At 34.4% G+C, this 21,821-nt stretch overlaps 4 protein-coding genes across 37 annotated transcripts in view; 2 read left to right on the top strand and 2 right to left on the bottom strand.

Annotated features, from left to right (window-relative positions):
• Positions 1-252: 252 nt before the first annotated feature.
• LOC112045276 (dual specificity protein phosphatase 23) lies at positions 253-4,094 on the top strand. 2 transcript variants are annotated; one of them, XM_052884515.1, is made up of 5 exons: positions 253-681; positions 937-1,163; positions 1,252-1,675; positions 2,363-2,486; positions 3,444-4,094. In XM_052884515.1, exons 3-5 carry the CDS (start codon positions 1,283-1,285, stop codon positions 3,737-3,739), a joined length of 813 nt encoding a protein of 270 aa, XP_052740475.1. In that variant the 5' UTR covers positions 253-681; positions 937-1,163; positions 1,252-1,282; the 3' UTR covers positions 3,740-4,094. The 2 variants fall into 2 exon arrangements, with proteins under 2 accessions (XP_052740475.1, XP_052740478.1); XM_052884518.1 differs by lacking the exon at positions 937-1,163.
• A 1,812-nt stretch (positions 4,095-5,906) lies between these two features.
• LOC112045308 (26S proteasome non-ATPase regulatory subunit 9) lies at positions 5,907-8,325 on the bottom strand. Its single transcript, XM_024081439.2, has 3 exons — positions 8,006-8,325; positions 7,131-7,366; positions 5,907-6,192 (listed from the first exon to the last, which is right to left on the bottom strand). The coding sequence occupies exons 1-3, from the start codon at positions 8,214-8,216 to the stop codon at positions 5,977-5,979; spliced, it is 663 nt and encodes a 220-aa protein (XP_023937207.2). The 5' UTR covers positions 8,217-8,325; the 3' UTR covers positions 5,907-5,976.
• Positions 8,326-9,873: 1,548 nt separating this feature from the next.
• The window catches only part of LOC112045305 (microtubule-actin cross-linking factor 1), a 301,412-nt gene continuing 289,464 nt past the window's right edge, over positions 9,874-21,821 (bottom strand). For 22 of the 33 annotated variants that reach the window (XM_052884590.1, XM_052884658.1, XM_052884572.1 and 19 more), the window contains 8 exons: positions 15,212-15,423; positions 14,661-14,818; positions 14,276-14,382; positions 13,648-13,810; positions 13,267-13,335; positions 12,416-12,769; positions 11,642-11,725; positions 9,874-11,475 (listed from right to left, as the gene is read on the bottom strand). In XM_052884590.1, coding sequence (XP_052740550.1) covers positions 11,295-11,475; positions 11,642-11,725; positions 12,416-12,769; positions 13,267-13,335; positions 13,648-13,810; positions 14,276-14,382; positions 14,661-14,818; positions 15,212-15,423 — 1,328 coding nt within the window. In that variant the 3' untranslated portion in view covers positions 9,874-11,294. Of the gene's footprint in view, positions 11,476-11,641; positions 11,726-12,415; positions 12,770-13,266; positions 13,336-13,647; positions 13,811-14,275; positions 14,383-14,660; positions 14,819-15,211; positions 15,424-16,004; positions 16,142-21,821 lie in introns of those variants that run through there. The other 11 variants (XM_052884654.1, XM_052884648.1, XM_052884548.1 and 8 more) reach the window with 8 other exon arrangements.
• On the top strand, positions 17,509-19,967 carry LOC112045307 (protein wntless). Its single transcript, XM_024081438.2, has one exon. The coding sequence runs from the start codon at positions 17,601-17,603 to the stop codon at positions 19,230-19,232; it is 1,632 nt and encodes a 543-aa protein (XP_023937206.1). The 5' UTR covers positions 17,509-17,600; the 3' UTR covers positions 19,233-19,967.

The following is a 21,821-nucleotide window of genomic DNA, read 5'->3' on the forward strand; positions in this document are numbered from 1 at the left end:
AAGATCCTATGGACGTGTACATATTTGTATTGTAGGACTATTAAGGTAACTATAAATACTTGTACATGCGTGTATTGTCCAAATATATTGGTTTATTTATCTGAATGGTTAAGACCACAAACCTTGAAATGATGTTGGTGGGAAACAAAAACGTTGGACGGATTCTGAGACACTTACGAGTATAAGAAGTTGTTACTTCAGATAAAACGAAGATGATTTAGATTTTAAGCAAAATTGTTTATTCCGTCAGTATCCTTAACTCGGTAATTTAAGATATTCAAGAATAAATATATTTAGGCTGTGAATATATTGCAGTTTAAAGTGATACCTAATATCTAATAGTTTTGTAAATAGGTAACTATATAAAAATACATAATTTTTCAATTCTGCATAAAAAATCGTTTTATTTTAACAATACTAAAATTTAACAAAGTGTGGAACAATGGAATAAAGCATAGTGGTAGAAAAGGGAAAAGGACAAAATCAGGCAAATTCATATAAAAGTTGAAAATATTTTGACCAGGATTTTTTGAATGGGAGATGGATGGGTCTTGTACTCTGGGATTCCATTAGATATAGCGATTTACTCAATAGCAAAAGTAAGAAGGACCGGGAACCAAGACGGTTGGAACACGAGATGAGGTCAACAGGTGGTTTACATTCTGGAGAATTGTAGCTCAAGTAAATTAATAATTATATTTTAATAATTAATTTAATCAAAGTAATCAGGTCTAGGCAGGTAGGTTGATGTAAAGATTTTGACTTTTTTGATGACACTTAACATAAAAAACCAGAAAGAAACGCTTCACAGCTGTATAGGTATTATCTTATATTCCTTAACCTATTTATTGATGATGACGAAATACTAAATTTTATAAATTTAATACACTGTTACGCAAATAAATTTTCTAAAAATGGCCAACCTAATTATTTTAGATTGGCACTGTTTAGACTAAATGTCACAAATCCATCGCTTGCCAATACGAAAAAGTTGGCGAAAATCCAAGCATCAGGTCCTCAATGTCTGGTAAATCTCACCCGGTGAAAGACCAGGTCTAAAATAGCAATATTAAAAATCAAATGTTGGCAGTGCACACATTCATAAATAAAAAGTGATGACAGCCGAGTGAATTGCTGTGAAGTGGTGTGCTTAAGTTGAGAAGGTACAAATATGTCTAATAATTTATTTAAAAAAATGAACAAGGTAGGTACAAAATAATAAATCAAACAATTATGACTTTTACTTTCCAGAAAAAAAAACCGTTACGAAAAGACCATAAAAATGAGCTCAATAAAAAAGAGAACTAATGTGAAGCTTGCAAAACTTTTTTACAAGTATGCAGATGAAATAAGTCCGAATGTCGAGGTCAAGGAAGAAACCAAAAAGCCTGTACAGAATGAAGAAGCAGTCTACCCGCCGTACAACTTTTCTTGGCTAATCGAAAACAAAATAGCGGGAATGGGCTGTCCACAAACCGCAGCCAACTTGAATTATTTGGCAGATGTAGGAATTAATCACCTAATCACACTGTCAGCTGAAAAGATTCCACCGATCTTGGAATGCAGTAGGAAATTGAAGTGGACGGAGATACGAATCAAAGAGTCTGCCGCCCCGACCTTGAGACAAATAATAAAATTCATTGAAATTTGTGAACGAGCGGAGATTAATGGCGAGGTAAGTATGTACCTACCTTAGCTAATAGTAGGTACAATGTTTTTAAAGAACGCAACTGTATTCTTTACGGTGATTACGAATGTTTATTATCTAGGAGCAAGTTAATTTATACGACTCGGATTTAAAAGAAAAAAGAAAGAAAGATCTTTATTTTTAAGTAATGCCACATATCACATTAAATCTAAATTATATTATGGCTAACTCTCCACTCAAACAGTGGATGACTAAAGAATTCCCTGTAATATGTGGCATAACCTAGAAAAAGGCCCCAACTCAGTATTTTGCCGCATACTTTCAATAAAAAAAGTACGCAGCACTGATTTTCAGTTAGGACTCAGTTCAGGTGCCACCACGCACACAGTTCAACATCCTATGTAAACTATTAAAGATAGTTATTAAGAACTAATTTATTTTAGTATTAAGTAAACATCCATAAACATTTTAAGATATAAATAGGACATACATAAGGACTTGTATTTTCCCGAAAGACCAAACAAACTTTAGGATAATAATAATAAAGGAAAAAGGAGATTTTTAGGATTTGAATCCATTTTCAAGGTTTAAAAATATGTATTTCATCCGGTGTACCTATTAACCATAAGTAGGTTAGCTACCTAGCACCTAGCGGCTCAAGTATTTATATTTTTTTAAATAGGAACCTCAAAAGTAAACTCTCTTCTTTGGCAGATCATAGGAGTCCACTGTCGGCACGGGCGCGGTCGCACGGGAGCCATGCTGGCATGTTACCTCGTCAAGTTCAAAAACATGGCGCCGGAGCGAGCTGTGTTGACAGTGCGAGTGCAGAGACCAGGTTATTTTTTTAAAATTCCTTACAAGTTAGCCCTTGATTACAATCTCACCTGATGGAAGCGGGGTAACTTATTAACGAGGAGGATGAAAATCCACACCCCTTTCGGTTTCTACACGACATCGTACCGTTTTATAAAATTCCTTTAAAATATATTCTGCCTTGATAGGCAATGCTTTCACATATAATAGCGTTAAATAATTAGCCGTTTGGTATCATAGTATAGGCAAATAGTCCACTGGTATCAGCTTATTCGGCAGTTCATGAGGTCCTAGGTTTAAGGCTTGGGTAGGTATTGTGTATTTCAGTTGGGAATTAGTGCAATATTCCTATTCCTCGGCGAACTCTCGGTCATTATCATTAATATCTGATAATAATGATGTCAAAGTAGTGTCCGAACGAAACTAGTTTTTAAGGCCGAAGCTGAAACCCAAACCGAATTTCGGCTTCAGTCTCCGGTTGCAGTTCCGGTTTCACATATGGTCACTTTTCGTGAAAGAATAAAGTTGTAAAAGTACAACTTTTTTCCTTTACAAGTTAGCCCTTGACTACAATCTCGCCATGGTAAGTGTTGACGCAATCTAAGATAGATGCGGGGTAACTTGGTAGGAGTAGGATGAAATCCACAATCCTTTCGGTTTTTACACGACATCGTACCGGAACGCTAAATCACTTGGCGGTACGTCTTTGCCGATAGGGTGGTAACTAGACACGGCCGAAGCCTCCCACCAGTCAAAAACAGCACAGCAGGGTCAAAACCACGAAAAATAACTTCATTTTATCTGTGCTCTGTATGTGGCTGATGACGATGCGGATGCATTTTTGACGGCATCCGTGGCGCAATCAGCATCATCACTTACCATTAAGTGTGATTGTGGTAACTTGTAAATAATATAAGAAAATATCACATTTGGAGTATCAATTGTAGGTACAGGTATTTAATAATTTAAATTTTATCAGGATCATGCGAAACCTTCGACCAACAAAAGATTGTCTGCCATTACCACGACTGCCTCAAAGGTACAATCACTAGAACTGACTACAGGTTGGTCGATGACAAGTCATACTTTGATTTATCTATGAAAGACAAATACCCTGATGAAGAAAAACAGGCCAAAGAGGAATCTGATATTATAGAGACATTAACTAAAAAAATTGATCCAAAGAAGTTAGAGGAGCTGATAAGAAAAGAAGAACTGGAAGAGAGGCGTACAAGAACGAAAGCCATGATCATACATCATAAGATATACTTCTAAGTTTATTTATAACTAGCTGACGCCGCGCGGTTTCACTCGCGTGGTTTCCGTTCCCGTAGAAATACGAGGATAATATATAGCCTTGCTCGATAAATGGGCTATCTAACCCTGAAAGAATTTTTCAAATCAGACCAATAATTCCTGAGATTAGCGCGTTCAATCAAACAAACAAACTCTTCAGCTTTATAATATTAGTATAGATATATAATATTTACTAAACAATATACTACTCGAATTTTGCTTCATATGTAAAAATATGTCATTATTTAGTTAATATTTGTTAATTTTATTATTAAATATGATTTACTTAATATGATCATTGACTTTGTTATTAAATAAAGATTAAGTTATTTAATTAATTGTTTATGTAACATATAAGTACCTACCTAATTATACATTGTAAAAACTTAAATTACATAATAATTGTTATGTATCTTTTCATTTTCTTTAGTAAATAAAATTTTAAGATATCCTGGGTTCCATTTTTTGTAATAGTAATAGCAGTGATGTATATGAGGTTTTTAACTAGGGTATGCATTAAGTATAAATGGAAAATTCATTCTCCAATACAGGTTCATAATGAGGAACAGCGTTAACAGTGTATTTTTACCCGACTGCAAGAACGGTTATGTTTTTCGCGCGTATCTTGTATGTATGTTTGTATGTATGTAATATTCTTTATTACCTCATATCTTTCAAACCGCTGGACGGATTTACGTAATTAAGATATCGTTAGATTTGTCTTAATAACCCAAGTGTTCTTAGATAGATGAAATTAAAAAAAACCGACAAGACGACTGTGAGACGCTATAGACTCGAGGTGAATTTTTTTTTTTTTTTACTATTGCAACATGGGTATCGAAATTAAGGTGCGAGGTTTATGAGGTGAAGTTATAAAACACCTAAAATATACTAAACTCAATATATTGATTATAAAAATCCGACAAGTGAGAGTCAGATTCACCCACCGAGGGTTCCGTAGATCTTTTTGAATAATTACTTAACCTCGGTTATACGTAGGTATACAATCGTACTTTGTAACATGTAACCAACGTAACAAATAAAACCGAAATTCACCATCTATCGTAACTAAAAAGGTGTGAAATAAATAAATTAATGAAACAAATAAAAAAACCCGAGCTTGTTTTTTTTTCTTTTCAGTTTTTGTATAATTTATGCAGTCGGGTTTTTTCATTTGTTTAATTAATTTATTTATCGCATTTATGAAGCGCACGCCAATGAGTAATAGTAAATTTTATTTCTTTCTATGAAGAAAATAACAGCAGCTCAAAGTTGGGTCAGTGCTTTAGACTCAGATAGTCTCATTAGTTTGTACAAGATGATGTTAAGGCGCTTAATTTTTTAAAGCTATATGTGTAAGATTAATACTTTGTATATATTACAAGAGATAATAGATAGGAGAAGAACATCAATCTCCTATTAAAAAGTGGATGCACGATCAGCAACCAAAAAACGTCCCCACTCATTGAGTGCTAAACACAACTTCTTGGCACTCAATTCAAGTGGTCAAATTTGCAAATTCAACCTAAAACTCAATCCTTAAGGTTAAATTTGCTCTAAATTTGGGATTTCAATGAGTATTGGACTATATTTAAAGGCTTTTAGGTATAATCTTCTTTACTAATATGTAATTCTAAATCTGGTGAAGCAAAATTCGCCAGTTTTTAAGTGACATTTTCTACATGAATGTGCATCCTTTTATTATAAGAGGTCAATGGAGAAGAACCATCTTTTTTTATTTTTTCCAACAAATTAAGAAAACTTTCCCATGTGAAAAAATTCTAATGATAAAAATGTGCAGTTTGAATTTACAGATGCAGTTGTATATTTGAAAAGCATCTATGAGTATGCAATGAAACTTTACTTTTTTATAATAGACTAGCTGACGCCACGCGGTTTCACCCGCGTGGTTCCCGTTCCCGTTGGAATACCGGGATAATATATAGCCTATAAAAATAGCCTTCCTCGATAAATGGGCTATCTAACACTGAAAGAATTTTTCAAATATGCCCAGTAGTACCTGAGATTAGCGCGTTCAATAAAACAAACAAACTCTTCAGCTTTATAATATTAGTAAGATTTTATTTCTTTTATATTGTAATTATTTTTTATTTGTACATAAATTACAAGGTAAAACTTATGAAACTTTACTTAAATTATATTATTTATTTAATTTATAAAAATATACATACATACATATAGAAAAGTATGTGTAATTAAGATTTCTTCTCAATACGACAGCCAAGCAAACCAGGCCTGGTCCACACTCTGGGTGTGATGGTGAGGCTCAGGACAACAGAGCCTCTTCTTACCCTCAGTTGAATAGGTTGGCCCACAGAGTGCTGCACGAGGTTATTGACTTGGTTCAGATCTGTAAAGTTGGTGGCATTGATCGTCCCAAATTCGAGGAGTTCATCATTTTCATGTAGACCCTGAAAAAGTATCAGTTAATTTGATCAGAAACAATCACTAAATCATACCTAAAGCTCTAATATCATCATCATCATTCTAAACCCATATTCGGCTCACTGCTGAGCTCGAGTCTCCTCTCAGAATGAGAGGGGATAGGCCAATAGTCCACCACGCTGGCCCAATGTGGATTGGCAGACTTCACACACGCAGAGAATTAAGAAATTTGCGGTGTGCAAGTTTCCTCACGATGTTTTCCTTCACCGTTTGAGACACGTGATATTTGATTTCTTAAAATGCACACAACTGAAAAGTTGGAGGTGCATGCCCCGGACCGGATTCGAACCCACACCCTCCGGAATCGGAGGCAGAGGTCATATCCACTGGGCTATCACGGCTCGTAAGCTCTAATATACTACATTATAAACATTAGACGATATTAGGCATTAGCAGACGCCCACGATTTAGTCCGCACCTAGACCTCTTTAATGTAAAAATGGAGTAACTTCCAACATTGCCCTTCACTGCTCTGCTCCTATTGATCGTAACGTGATGAAAAGTATACTATAACCTGCCCAGGAGTATGAAGAATAATTGTACCAAACTTTGTTTAAATCTGTCGAGTAGTTTAAATTTTTTCAGACAGATACAATTTTTTAATAAATATATAATTTATAAAATATCAACACTAATAATTTTCAGAGTAGCAAGCCTAACATGAGACGACTTTCAACCAATAGCAATGTTCTCCTGTACCCAGCCAGATTTGGTGGGATTTGCTGAGAAATTAAAGGCTCATGTCAAAATTTAAGCAGGTTCTAGAAAGATTTAGCTGGTAGCTTAACTCACTTTTAGTGCATATAAACTAATCACATAGTCATTTGTTAGATCATAATATTAATACACTTTTAATGTGTGGTCTTTAGGGATGTTAGTTGTTTGCTCTGTAAAATACACTTACAGCAGTATCAGCAGGAGATCCCAAAAGTACAAATGCTATGACTGCAAATCCTTGATCATTTGCATTTGGACGGGCATCACTAACATTGTGTGTGACTTCAGCGTAGCCATTAATGTGTTGGCTGTGTGATTGACCATTACTCGAGGTTCCTTCACCATTAGCACGAAATTGTGAGTGCACTTCTCCAAGGCCTCTTTCAATTTGTTTCATTATATTTTTATGGTCATTTTGTAGACCTGTAAAATAAAAAGTAATATTTTTCTGTTAAAAACTTAATAACAGTTGAATGAGTAAAAAAATTATGGAAAATTTATGATAAATAAATTTCTCCTAGACAATAGACATGACATGTTGATTGGTCATTTTCAGTATGGTTAGGTATTCCTAGCTTCATCAAGTAGTATTCAAAAATTTTTTGCTAGAAGTACTTTATTTAAGATTGTTCAATAAATAATTGTCTGATGACAAAGATTTTCATTTTTACTTAATAGCACTGTGCAAATAGCAGGCAGCATAATCTGATTATCTGCTATCAGTAAGTTACAAATGTTGCGCTGAAAATACAATGCCTGAACACTTTATTTTTATGGGTCCTCTATGATTTTCCTTGGAAGATATACTGTGAAATATTTTTTTGCATCATTCAACACAATATCTGTTAAGTCCTGGGAGACTGAGTTTGCAGATACATTGATCAAAAGATCAGTCTTGATATAGTATAGTACCTCATTTACACTCGCCGAGACGAGCCGCGAGGCGATGTACGAGTCGCGAGTGTAACTGAGCTATAACGATTGAGAAACATGGTGTTTCCCAAAACGCTTAGTCACTGCCATCAGCAATAATATCAAGTCTAGTAACGAAAATATACTTACAAATAATTAGATGCCTGGCATGTCTTACTTTATAGACATCAATGTCATTGCGCGGATAACCATCCCCATCTACAAGTGGATCTTGCATTCCAATATTATTTTCTTCCAGAACCAAATTTTGCTCGCGGATCTCATTCTCTATTCGATCTTTTTCTTGTATCAATTTCATTACCTGATCCCTAGCTGGTCCGTCCATGTTAAGATTTACCATTATTTTAATTCTCAGGATATCACTGTAGCACTTCGATGTTTTATTTGGGTTTAAATTGCTAATTTCATAATTTGTTTTGTTTTGTTTGTTACCAATCACTTTCTCTAATGTCTAAAATGACATGACATTAATGACAGTGGTCTCGCCTCTCGGAGGAGGAGGTCTTCTATTAATCTGTGGTCTGTGGAGTGTGGACGTCACTGCGGTAGATTTGGTCAAAAAAATCGGTGGATTACTAAAAAAAAATATACCCTTGATTTTTAATCAGAATCCCTATGAAACATTAAACAATAAATAAATAAATTAATTAAACAAATAAAAAAACCCGACTGCATAAAGTATAAAAAAAATTAAAAGAAAAAAAAACCGGCTCAGTCCAGAAATGTAGAAAGTAATTAGAAAACAGTCGGGACTAAAATTAATTAAATAATGTAGAAGAAAGTCATTTTATCCAATATCTTTTTAATGGTCTAAGATTCTATTACTTTCTCTGTCTACTCTACGCTGTGGTCACACCTCTGTCTGCGGCTGCCACTGAAGGTTATTACTCTGTAGGCACCGAATCAGAATCTAGCAAAAATGTTACCATATAAAAATTTTACGGACGTATTGTTATTTGAATTAAAATAACGTTAGCTTAACAATGACGATAACACACATGACGATGATAAGTTAATTTACCTTGCGATCTCTCACTGAATGAATAATATGGCATCACCTGACACCTGCATGTTGTCAAAGCTTTTTATAAATTCTTTATTTTATAATTTTTTTGTTAGAATTATACACGTATAATTACGCCACGCCAACATTAATTTGGGCAATTAGATTCGTAATAACTAACGTAACCAAGGTTTTGTTTGAAAGATCCAGTAGTAAATCTTAGCAGCCATCTATAAGGTGTTTCATTGAAATTCGTGTTTTTTTTTTGCCATACTGTTAGTCCATCTTCCTCTTTGTTACAGTCCGTAACATTTGTGAGACTCCTCGAGAGATAGAGAGGAGCTCTAGAGTGGGATTTTACACATTTTTATTCTTACAAATAGTTAAATTGTTAAACAGCAGTTCCAGATTTTGTTTAATTGACATTTAAATTCTCGCAACTCACATGTTCTACCGTAAAACGTTGTGATGTGAAGTCAGTACTTTATTCACTCCATAAGGGCTAATATATTCCCCTTGTATTATTAAGGGTTAAGGGACCTTCTGTCTCAAATTACTATGTAATTACATATAGTTACCATGGTTACCATCTAAATGGCTTCGTCCTGGGGGGCTATGAAATACTGAGCTTTTATTTCTTTAAAAAAAAATTCAGCTAAACTTCTCAGCTCAAAATGGGGAAGTCGGTGATGTTACACCCATGTTTCGGAGAGCACGTTAAGCTATTGGTCCAGTCAGTATATTTATCATCACATCGACTAAAAATTCAACCTTATCACCCTAACCTCACCAACCCGCATTGAAGCAGCGTAGTCGGTCTAAGCTCTCTGATGTAAGGAGGAAGGCCTAGTCTTCTAGTGGGACGTTAAACTAAGCTGATAATGGTGAGAAAAAGTCATGGGACATGGAAAAGGTGAAGAGATTTGTAGATATATCTAGATTCGAAATCTTCTCATAAAACTGAATATTTGGAGGTGGAAAATAAAAAAATAGATAATTAATGTTATTTTTTATTTTGAAATCAATTATGAGATTTTAAAACTGTAGTAGCTCTTCAGAAATATTATACAAAAAATATTGCAAGCTTTTAGTAAATTTATTTTGATTTTACATTTAACAAATACAACAATGATTTAAATAAAAATGACCAGATTAATAGTTTTACAATATCTCTAATAATAAAGACCTATTCTTAAAGTCAGATTTATAATAAAAATAACAAGTAAATGTGAGTGTTGGTTAACATTTTTAAGGAAGGTTACATATTAAAGCATTCTTTTCATATATAAAAATGTTTTATCATAATATAATTTTATTAAGTAAATGTCTTTTGTGTCGACAATGTGTACTTCAGTTATTTACTAAAATAAAAGTCCGCTATGGAATTTCTTAAGGTGGCAAATTTCTGGTAAGCATAATAGATTCATACGGCTCTGGCGTCAGTCGAAATGTTTCAAGTTACGTTTACCAGTTCTATGCAAAATTCTTAATGCAATCACAATAAATATATTGTGCATAAGTGTAAAAAATAATCACATACATAAAGTAAATCCTACGATTGTTGATAAATTATTATATTTCTACAAAGAGAATCAAACGAACATATTATTTAAATAAGAGGAAACATGATTGTGCATTACAAACAATAACTCTATTATCACCTCAAATAATTACCAGCAACATCTCAAACCAGTTAATCAAATCCTACAGTCTGGCGTTACTATAAGCTATAACAACAAGGTATAAGTGGTTACTGGTAATTGCATACGAATGGATACTCCTTAAATAAAATGGTCCCTAAAAGAAAAATACAAAAATCTTTTACAAAATCACACTTTCTGTCCCTAGTAGAACTAATACGTATATAATATACACTAATAATTATGGCAACTTTGACAATAAATAAGAAAGTATTCACAAAGAAATAAAGAAAATGAATTTGATCAGTAAAAATATACTGACAGCACAAAAACCAACATGTAAAGTGGCAGGGATCGTAGAAAATAAGTATACAAGGCAACAAGTGCAGACTTTATGTTTTACTACAATCTATAGTTGTTACTAATTAGAAGCCAACTTCGCAATTATTATACAAGCTTGGCTTAAATCGCGAATGTGTTAATTTACTGTTAGTAATAATATAATAATCGTTTCATCGGCACTTGAATGCGTAGCAGAGCTGACGCTCTGATTTATTTTATCGCTTGTAACAATATTAAACATACACTAGCTTACAAATAATAAAATTTGCGTAAACAGCGTTAGATTATATTTGTAATAAATCAAAGCGACCAGCTTAGGCTACACATAATTTAAAAAATCTAATCAAAACTTCGCCATATTGAAAATTAATAAATAATAATCAATATGGCGAAATTGTGGCGGGAATGATATTTGCATTACAAATTATTTCGTCTAGAGTCGGAAAGGTTCGCGTTTCTCTGTAGTTTTTGTGGATGACGAGGACGTTCGGCGGGTGACAGGAGTGGCGGGCGCGCCGCTGTCCGTGGCGTCGGACGGCCGCCTCACGAGACGCGATGCGGCGGTTTGCTGTCCGGGGCGCACTGGTGTTGTGCTTCCAGACGGCGTCCGTTGTCTACAACATTTCAATGAATTAAAGTCTTGTCGTGTCATGCAAATCCGGATACCATGCATCAAGCTAACTCACACTAAAAACCTTGTAATATTGTAAAACTAAAGAAATAAAAAAAGAAAAACCTGAAACCAAAGTCTGAAATACAAGCTACATAACTAAGTATTACCTAGTATGACTATTAGCCTCCTTAGGCACCGGTATGCGACTTCTGCTGGGCGTCTGACCGTCGGTGGAGGCAAACGATCCACTCCTACGGCGATGTTAGCGAAGCACAGAGACGGAAGAAAGATTAGATACAGATGAACAGAAGAAAGTTGTTAGTGCATTTGCTATTGTACGTTATTAGTAAATTTCAGAAGTTCTTTGGTACAAAATATAAACATCCATTATTAATAAACATTATACTGTTTCATCAATCTCCAATATGTCACTCAATTTTTCATTTGAATATTATGATGAATATTTGTACTTTGTATTGTGCATAACTCAAAAAATACTTAGTGCATCATCTTAAAACAGATACAATAGGTACGTAAACACAGAAAAAAATTAAATACAACCTTAAAAATTATTAGTAAATCAAACACAAAATGCAAAGCTATTAGTGAATATAATGATATAATGTAAAAGTAAATCAATAAACAAATTAAATGGTTAATAAAGATTTAACATAAAAGTATGCAAGCAAATGTTAAAAAATATTTTCTGTTTAAAATTACTTAATTTGTATTGTCTGTAATAATTATTGAAGCGATACAGTGTTTAAAATGATAATGATGGAGTGACATTAATTATGAAAAAAATAAACGACATGAAAACAGTGGACAAGCAGATGACTTAATGCAGCTGCTATGTAATGGTAGACTATATAAAATGAATATCAACGAGCATCAATCCAAAAAATAAGGGCAAAACAACGATACAATCAATAAGTTTGTACCCTCTGATATCTCGTTGGGTTGGCTTTGACGCTTCACCGCTTGACTCGCTTATATTACTCTCATATTCATTGTCACTGGTCATTCCCGATATGCTGAACAGTGAGGAATCATCTTCCGGACTTCTTTGGTCAGATTTAGGGTCATGGGAAATAGGACTTGGATCTTGTGAAGCCTCTCGGGACTGAGATTTGCGTGAAGTTTTAAACTTTCGTTCCACAGATGGCGTGCGCTGCGACCGGTTTCCGACGTACACGGGAATTTTGGTAGGCCCCTGGGTATGGAATGCAGGATGAGTGTGGGATAAGGACTTCGGAGGTTCAGATGCCATTGAAGATGGCTGGGAATGTGTCGAACTATAATTTTGTGTATCCATTTTCGTAAACGATGCATGTGAAAAGGAAAAATATAATTTAATTAAGTATAATTATCGTGTTACATAATAGATTTGTTAGAAAATGCCACTCTTAAAAATGCTGTGACCTATGTTATCTCATCACTTAAGCATGCTATGAATTAGTTTAGTATGTATACTTGATTTTCAATGAAACCTCCACCAGATAAACAAGACAACAGTTCTCAACTTTTGAAATGGGTCACACTTTTGCAGACGCCACTACGCAACAATTTCCCCTCTAAAAGCCACGTGGTGTCTTAATAACAATCTTTTGCATTATTACGACCGTAATTTGTTGACACATTATCTGCCATCACTAAACTTTAATTTTAACCCTAAATAAATTCACATTTCATTAATAGGCAAATAATTATGTATTGATAACAGATTGCGATCGTATTTCCACCTTCGGATGCAATCAACAAACGGACAAACCCGACAAATCATTGTATGTACCTTACTAACGCCGGTACCGGTGAGAGTGTCGGAATACTGGACGTGCGGTACATCGCACCGCTAGGTAACCTGCCCATACCCATCAATAATAATTAGAGAACAAGTTAGCCACGGGATAACAATGGCAACACATTTTAAATGTCCATTGCATGAAAACTTCAGTGCGAAATATTTTGCGATTATCATAACAACGTGGTTAAGGTGGTTATGAGTTAATTTATTCTATATTTAAAAATACATGAAGAGTAAAAACAGTGTTCCATTCAACTTAGCATTTAACATATTTTTTGTAAATTTAACAAAAACTAGAAAAAAAACATTTTATTCGGTTTTATCTTCATGTAAGCGTAATTATTGTAGGTGTTACTAATTTAAACGTACCTTCCACTTGCTGGCGTAAGAAATCCGGTTGGAGTTCTTGGGCGCGAGCCACCATTGGGTGTAGTAACTCCCAGTTTGCTAGCATTTGCGGCCGCTCGAGCGGTTGATGCACGCGTACTTGCCACTTTGCGCATAGGGATGCGAGACGGAGTTAACACTTCATCTAAAAACATTGGATGGAACATAACAATTATTTAATTATATATCTACTAGCTGATGCCGCGCGGTTTCACCCGCGTGGTTCCCGTTCCCATAGGAATACAGGGATAATATATAGCCTATAGCCTTCCTCGATAAATGGGCTATCTATTGCTGAAAGAATTTTTCAAATCGGACCTGTAGTTCCAGAGATTAGCGCGTTCAATCAAACAAACAAACAAACTCTTCAGCTTTATAATATTAGTATAGATTTCATATTTTGAACACTACTTTCGTGACATGACATACCAACAGTGTAAACAGCATTAAAACCCATCCCATAGTTTAAAATATATACCTATGCGTTTTGAATGTACAAAAATATGGCGGGAAGCGATTTTGTTTTATACTATGTTAAAATAAAATACATTTGTATCTTCAATGTTTACAATTAAATTGAGTAAAGAATCAGAATAAAAACAAACCATACCTGTACTATCTAGAGATAAATTCGACCCATGTCTAGACGGTGGTTTTGATCCTGTTCTCGATCCTGGCCTGGATCCTGGCCGAGAACCGCTGGGCGTTAAGGTTGATCTAAAATGACACACACAGTTTATTGAAATAAATTAACACATTCTATGGTTAACAAGTTAAGGAATACTTAATTGAAATTGCTAAGTTTAATCAATAGGTAGAATTGAGGCTATATCCTAACAGTCATAGGCATAAGCTTTTGCCGAAATTAGAAGGGGAAGACAAATGTTTGTTGGTTAATAGTTAATATCCTAATAAAAATAAATAAATCCAGATGTAAACCTAACACGGTTTCGGTTAAACGGTTGTTAATTTAATTGGAATATAAAGAAGTATACCTTGGTACACTGGGTTTTCTATATCTCTGGCCGAGACCGCTCGCAGCTTCGTTATCACTAAGCGAGTCCGGTGTCCCGGCGCTTAGAGAGGACCTCGAGGCACGGCCTGCAGCTGCTCCCGCAGACATAGGCACTGAACGAACTGTGCGCTCTCGTACCTATATTATAAAAAACGATTAACATTATCATAAAAAAAATTTTTCAATATTAAAAGTGAAATTCAAATCCAGAAAAATTCAACACAAATGATAATATTAATTACACAAAAATCAACTGAAACTCTTTAGCATAAAAATGGCTTATTTATTGCTGATGGGATTAATTATTCTAGAATGTAATATCGATAGATGAATGTACCTACTACGAAGTTATCAGCAATTACAGACAATGTGCATGCTAACTACAATAGACTAAACCATTTAGTCTTAACATGTTCGATATATTGTCTAAAACACAGATATACACAAAACAAAAACAGTACTCAATGCCTACTTTCAACGTTTAATAAGTGTGCAATCAACTGCAAAACTCTCACATAGCCTATGCATTACCCAATGGTATCCCGGAGAAGGCTGGTATCCGTGGTGATGTGTATAGTGGTGAGCGCCAGGCGTCGTCGATCCTTGCGATCTTGAGTGGCCGTAAATGAAAGCTTGCTTTGTGCCATGTGTTGAACCCACGTGGAGCGGGTACGAACACGGAAGCTCCTCCCGCTGCCTGAGAGCCTCAAATATAGGCCTTAGCTGCTCCATAAACTCCTCCGCTAAACGCATTAATACAAAACCGGAAGCCATTCATTAAGGAGGGAAGGGACATTCGAACAATATTTCATAGTGCCAATCTTTAGCCGAAACGCGTTATTTCGAGACCAGATTTCGATTTGTCCACACGCTTAGCCGACGGACTCGTGAATTGGTGTCATGGGGGTAAGAAAGGATGTAGCGGGAGAGGGAGTAACAAAATACGATACCTACCATTAAATCCATACTCGTTGTCGTGCCACCTCTCCAATGCAGTGGATCCAATGAAAGGTACAAAGAGCAAACAACACCGAACACTACACGAGCTTTGCCGAGATGCGTAGCTTTGAGCACACTAATGCAATACGACAACGCTACGAGCTCATTGCATGCTGCAACCACGACGATGCCTCTTGCAAATGGATGGCAATAATCCATGTACAAGATGCAACAAAAAAGCAAAAAAAAGAAATCCCAAACCGAATTGCTCCCTCTACTCTACTGTGCGCTTTATGTAGTACATGTGCAGAATTATAGCTTACAAATTCTTAACCTGTAGAAAAGGTTTCATTAATATAAAATTGTAGCAATTTTAGCTACTTACCTTCGTAATAGGTCCAGTAGAAGGAGGTGTATTTGTGTTAGAACGAGGCGTACGCGGTCTAAACGCCGCCATGCTCTGCGACACTCCATCAGCCAGAATGAATTGTTCTCGCAGTTCGATGTTGGTGCGACCCTTGGCTGCATGCGGGCGGCGTCCGATGTGCAGGTTCACAATAAGGGTGGGATAGGAAAGGTTGAAATAAACCGTTCGGTAACAGGAAGGGTTAAAAAAAACACCAAAAGTGTAAAAAAAATAGGAGCGTGCATTGGTAGTGAGGAAAAGAAAAAAACAACAAACAAAATCAGAACATGTCATAACAAAAACAAACGAACATAACGCAATTAACAAAATAAAATCAATGTAAAATGTGTGTGCATTTAGGATAGGAATTATAAAATACAATTAGTTTTATCACTTCCACCAAAATATATGCAATTAATATAAATCAAGAGCAAGTCTTATGTTGTACTTGAATGGTACCTATTCAATAAAACAACTTTTACTCAAATTTTAATCCCATAAAACAATGTGCAATACTGATATAAATTATGTCAGGAGTGAAATGATAGCATGATCTTGCACTTGACTTATATACAAAACTAAGTACATACTATTATAATTACAAATACCGTATGCAAATAAAATAAAACATGCTTAGTTAAGGAAACATGTACATCGTACAAGCAAAATAATCTAAATCTCAAATTAACCAATAAAGGCGTAATATTTACAGCTTTTCTTAATGATTCTATATATTTTGCTTGGTACAATAAATTTTAAAGCATTTATTATAAAAAGTAGCAAAATATATTTCCCCTGGCAATATTAACTAAAATTGTTAAGCCACTCCAACAATGTTAGATCTGTAATGGAGTAATTATAATTTGTGATCTTAAAAAAATACAATTGTGAAAGAAGTTTACTTAATTAGAAATATTCCATTGCAGATCGTATTATTAAATTACCGAGCGGACAACAAGCTTCATGCTGTTCCGGTTTGCTCGGATCAGGCAGCGGTAGCACTAACGAAACTACATAAAATAAGGTTTAATGGGATAGAACACAATAAAAATAATATATAAAAAATAAGGATGAAAGGATTGGATCGGGCAAAGCGAATACGAATTAGTAAATTAGTAGCAACATCAATAAAAGTGGACATTAAACGGTATTTACTTTTAGCCCAACGATATTGCCAAAACTAGCTATTAAATGTTTCTCAAACATTCTAAAATATCAAGGAGATTAAAGGTTACCTATGGAGCAAGGACAGTTTCTCGTTTGTTATTAATTTAATCAAAAATATTTTTCATTTAAAATATTATTTCATTTTGAAAAAGTAATAGCACTTTATAAAAAGAAAAACTATTGTATTATAAATTTTACCGTACTGTAATAACCGTTACCGTAACGTTATTTATCAGTGACTGTATGCTGGCAACATTTTATACTCAATACTGCAGTGCGCATGTCAATTGTCAATGTCATTCTGTCAATTAGCGTCGGTTTCAACAACAATGGAATTCGGTCGATTTACGTGAGTGAATACTAAATACAATCTCGTATACCTAAATACTCTTCGTTAAAACGCCTAAAATGGCGGGGACTATAATTGAAAACTTAAGCGGGCGGAAACTCACTGTATTAGTGACATTTCTTTTGTTGTGCCAAGTAATATGTTTCCTAATCGGTGGTTTGGTCGCACCCGTGCCTGCAAACGCACAAAATATTCTCGGTACCATATGTAAAGATACATCTATTATGAAAAATGACACAACGAAGTGGTATTACTATCGCGGCGCGGGTAAATGTGAGAAGATCGACCTTGACAGCATTCATCACGACGTATCGGAGCGCGACATCGTCTTTGCATTTCAAATGCCGGTGCCTCGCGAGTCGCAGGCTTACGACTATTCAAGATGGCAACAGAATTTGATTGGCGTTTTACAAGTTGATATACGTTACCACTCTCAGATGGAAATGACATCGCGGAGTGCGATCACGATAGACGCGCGGTTGGCCTACCGAAACAAAGGCGACCCGGACGACGCTTGGAAACTGTACACACAGTCGACGGAAACGAGAGTTCTAGACTGTGACATTGATATTAAATCTGAAAACTACTTGTACAACTGCTCAGCTGTACCACTGTTTGAACTCGGTTCACTTTATCATGACTATTACTTACTAAACTTACGGTTACCAGTCGATACACCTGATATGAATGCCCATATTGGTCATATACAAGATTTGTGGGTAACCGTTATCAACCAAAACGGGGGTTTTACCAAAGTGTGGCTTTCACTAAAAACTGTATTCTTTCCATGTATCATTGCTATACTCGTCTGGTTCTGGCGTCGGATTCATATTTTGGAAAGGAAGCCTGTCCTACTGGAAAAGATGTTGCTAAGTTTAGGCATAGCATTGTGCTTTTTGAATGCACCAATAGAATATTTGACTTTACAATATGACCTGCCATTCATGCTGTTACTGGGGGATATTAGACAAGGAATATTTTATGCAATGCTGTTCTCGTTCTGGCTTGTATTTGCCGGGGAACATATGTTGATCCAAGATACATCGGCTCAGAGCTCTCTTAAACAATATTGGCGTCATTTGAGTGCCGTTGCTATGGGTTGCATTTCTCTTTTCATATTTGACATGTGCGAGAGGGGTGTTCAGTTGCGGAATCCATTTTACTCTATCTGGGTTACAGATTTAGGCACAAACTTAGCGCTGACATTCATCATACTGGCTGGCATTTCAACTGGAGTATACTTTTTGTTCTTGTGTTACATGGTCTGGCAAGTATTCCTAAATATATCTCAGAGACGTCAGAGTTTACCATCAATGAGCTCAGTGCGCCGTTTGCGCTATGAAGGGATCATATACAGATTTATGTTTATGATGTTGGCTACATTGCTTTGCGCTGCCTTGACTGTGATTGGCTTTATTTTGGGTCAAGTGGCTGAAGGACAGTGGAAGTGGGATGAAGATATTGAACTTGAATATACTTCAGCATTCTTCACAGGTGTATATGGAATGTGGAATATATACATATTTTCCCTGCTGGTACTATATGCGCCAAGTCACAAGCAGTGGCCAGCCAATGAAAATACTTCAGATACTCAGAATTTGAGTGAGGAACATGAATTTAGCCCTCTGCCATCAGAGAGAAGTGAGATTTCATCACTCACTTCCTTTATCAGGAAGACCACTATTGACTAATTGGATTGATGATATTTAGTCTTATCTAGACATAGAATCTCAATATTATTACTGATTCTCTTTTCAAACAGGAAGTAGACTTCCTGTGTATTATCTAGATTAAAAACTCATGTAGTCAAAAAGCCATATGCGCTTTAGTGTTAAGTTTAACAGTATTATTCACACAATATTTGTACTCGAATATTTGCCATTTGAATTCCATTTTAAGAAATCTTATCTTATGCTTGTAGTGTGGGTCTAACCTAAATTAGCATTGTGTATTAACTCTAGTATTGTTCCATTGCTTTATTTTATAAGACTAATATAGTATTAGAAATATTTGTTAAAATTCTAGCTAAAGCTTTTGTCTTAATAATATGGTCTTTTTTATAAAACTCCATACAAGACAATATGACTCACAGAGCAAGTTTTCATCTCAGGTAGGATTTTGAGTCATAAAATTCCAAAGTGGATGAGACAACCTTGACAATGTGTTTTTATGGAAATTTAATGTTTTCCTAAACTGATTTAGTATGTAACTCTTGCCATTTAAAAATTACCTACTTAATTTTTCTGTGATAGTGATTTTGATAATTTTTCTACTTTGAATTGTAATTTTTTCTACTTAATTTTAAATATTGTATTTTTTTACTAATTTTAACAATGTTGCCAGCATTTCGATTATTGTATTTAAAATTTTTTGTAGTTTGTGACTTACATTTGTACTGGATTTAGAATAAAAATATTTAAAAATAATTGTTATTTGGTTATTTAACACCCGACTATTTTAGACACAGAAAAAACTATAATTGGGGCCCGTCAACACCTGTTATTGGACAATTGGACAATAATACTATATTCCCATGTTATGGGGTTAACACATAAACTTGTAAGTTACCGTAACGTTTCTGATTGACACTTTGAACATGATATAAAATATAAAAATTGATATTTTAATAACTTCATCAAATAATACTTACCAATTGACAATCTGTTTAGCAAATTGTTATTTATTCAAACAGAATGTCAATAAAATATTCTACTAAAATTTTCATTCTTGTAAAAATTTCAGTAAAATCAACAAACAATTTATAACTTAATGAGCAGTTATTTTAAATATAATTAACATTTATAATTTCTTTTAAAATCATCAACAATTAAAGTATATCTGCAGATTTTTTTTTTTAAACATTATTATCATTAACTCATGTATAAGGAATGTCTGCTCTTTAAGTTATTTTCTTTGAAATCCAATTATATATCTGTTGTCCAGTATCTTTTATTGGTTACATTTAAACAGATTGGTAAAAAAAATGGTTGAAAATATACTCTTCTTACTTTGCATAATGTTATTGGACTACAGATAAAATAGTAGGTATTTCAGTAAAGTTCAGTTTTAATTAATTAATCAATTAAATTTGTAGATATATATGCATATCTTTAATATTATTCGACTCATTGTTACGAACATTCTTGCTTAAATTAAGGTTAATTTATTGGTGATTAAATAGATGGAACCTAAAATATAAAATCTTTATGATTTATAATATTTGAAATTAGTTGGTACCTACTAGTCTTATCTAAAGACTAGGTATGTTCCTAATATTATGAATGTTGTGAATAATAATGTTAACAATGTGATGAATTGATATATAGAGCTGGTACCTACAAATGGTAGTAGTAAATAATGATAGTAGGTTGGTAAATTGAGACATTTGTGTATTAGATGATCCCATAAATAAATAAACAGAGGCAAAACATTGATTAATAATTAATTACAAAAAATAACTAAGTAATTCAAAGAACTATATTATTTTAATTGTAACATGACGGGTAACAACAGGTGACTGCTTGACATAATTGGAGATTGATAATGTATAATCAAAATAAAATAAAAGTGAAATAGGATTTACTGGCTGATGTTTTAGTTATTTACAATTAAAATTAGTTAATTGAGAACCTAAACCTTTTTGAAGTCAGTTAAAATACATACAACATGATTTATTTAACTGTTTAAGTTAACCCACTTTTTTTGTAGATTTGCCTGATGATTTCTGATTGACCAATGTATTTTTTTTATACATATTAACTGAATCTAGCACTTTACTAATTGGGTTCCACCTATTAATGAAGTACAATACTATGTGCAATATATTTTGCTCAAATGTACTTCATGTGTGTTGCCCTGTTACCATGCTACAATAGCAATAATATAGTTTCACTTAGGTACACAATACTTAAGACTTTGTATTACGCCTGTGTTTATACAGTGACAAAGTTGCTTTATCTTTATATATGGCGTGTAACATAACTAAGTGCCAATTCTGTTGTATTTATATACCTTTTGTGTGTAGACTAAACTAAACGCATTTTACTATTGATGAGAACTCAAGCAACATCAAAAACAATTAAAGTAAATAACGACTTGTTGTGACTGGTGACGAGTAGCAGAATGAGACAGTATGAGACTGAGCGTGTATTTGTGTGAAAACCACGTGTCGTTTTTGCAACTGGTGACGAGAAGCAGAACGAGACAGACTGAGACTGTAATTGTATTTGTGTGGAAACCTCGAGTTGTTCATGTAACCGATGTTAAGTAGCAGAACGAGA

This window comes from Bicyclus anynana, chromosome 2, assembly GCF_947172395.1.
Source record: "Bicyclus anynana chromosome 2, ilBicAnyn1.1, whole genome shotgun sequence".
Taxonomy (NCBI): domain Eukaryota; kingdom Metazoa; phylum Arthropoda; class Insecta; order Lepidoptera; family Nymphalidae; genus Bicyclus; species Bicyclus anynana.

Coding starts and splice junctions, on each gene's coding strand:
- LOC112045276 (XM_052884515.1), top strand. CDS start 1,283: ATGAGCTCAATAAAAAAGAGAACTAATGTGAAGCTTGCAAAACTTTTT. Junction 1,676..2,362: donor GAGCGGAGATTAATGGCGAG/GTAAGTATGTAC, acceptor CTTCTTTGGCAG/ATCATAGGAGTCCACTGTCG. Junction 2,487..3,443: donor AGTGCGAGTGCAGAGACCAG/GTTATTTTTTTA, acceptor AAATTTTATCAG/GATCATGCGAAACCTTCGAC.
- LOC112045308 (XM_024081439.2), bottom strand. CDS start 8,216: ATGGTAAATCTTAACATGGACGGACCAGCTAGGGATCAGGTAATGAAA. Junction 7,367..8,005: donor TGCCAGGCATCTAATTATTT/GTAAGTATATTT, acceptor TTTATTTTACAG/GTCTACAAAATGACCATAAA. Junction 6,193..7,130: donor GATCTCCTGCTGATACTGCT/GTAAGTGTATTT, acceptor ATACTTTTTCAG/GGTCTACATGAAAATGATGA.
- LOC112045307 (XM_024081438.2), top strand. CDS start 17,601: ATGGCGGGGACTATAATTGAAAACTTAAGCGGGCGGAAACTCACTGTA.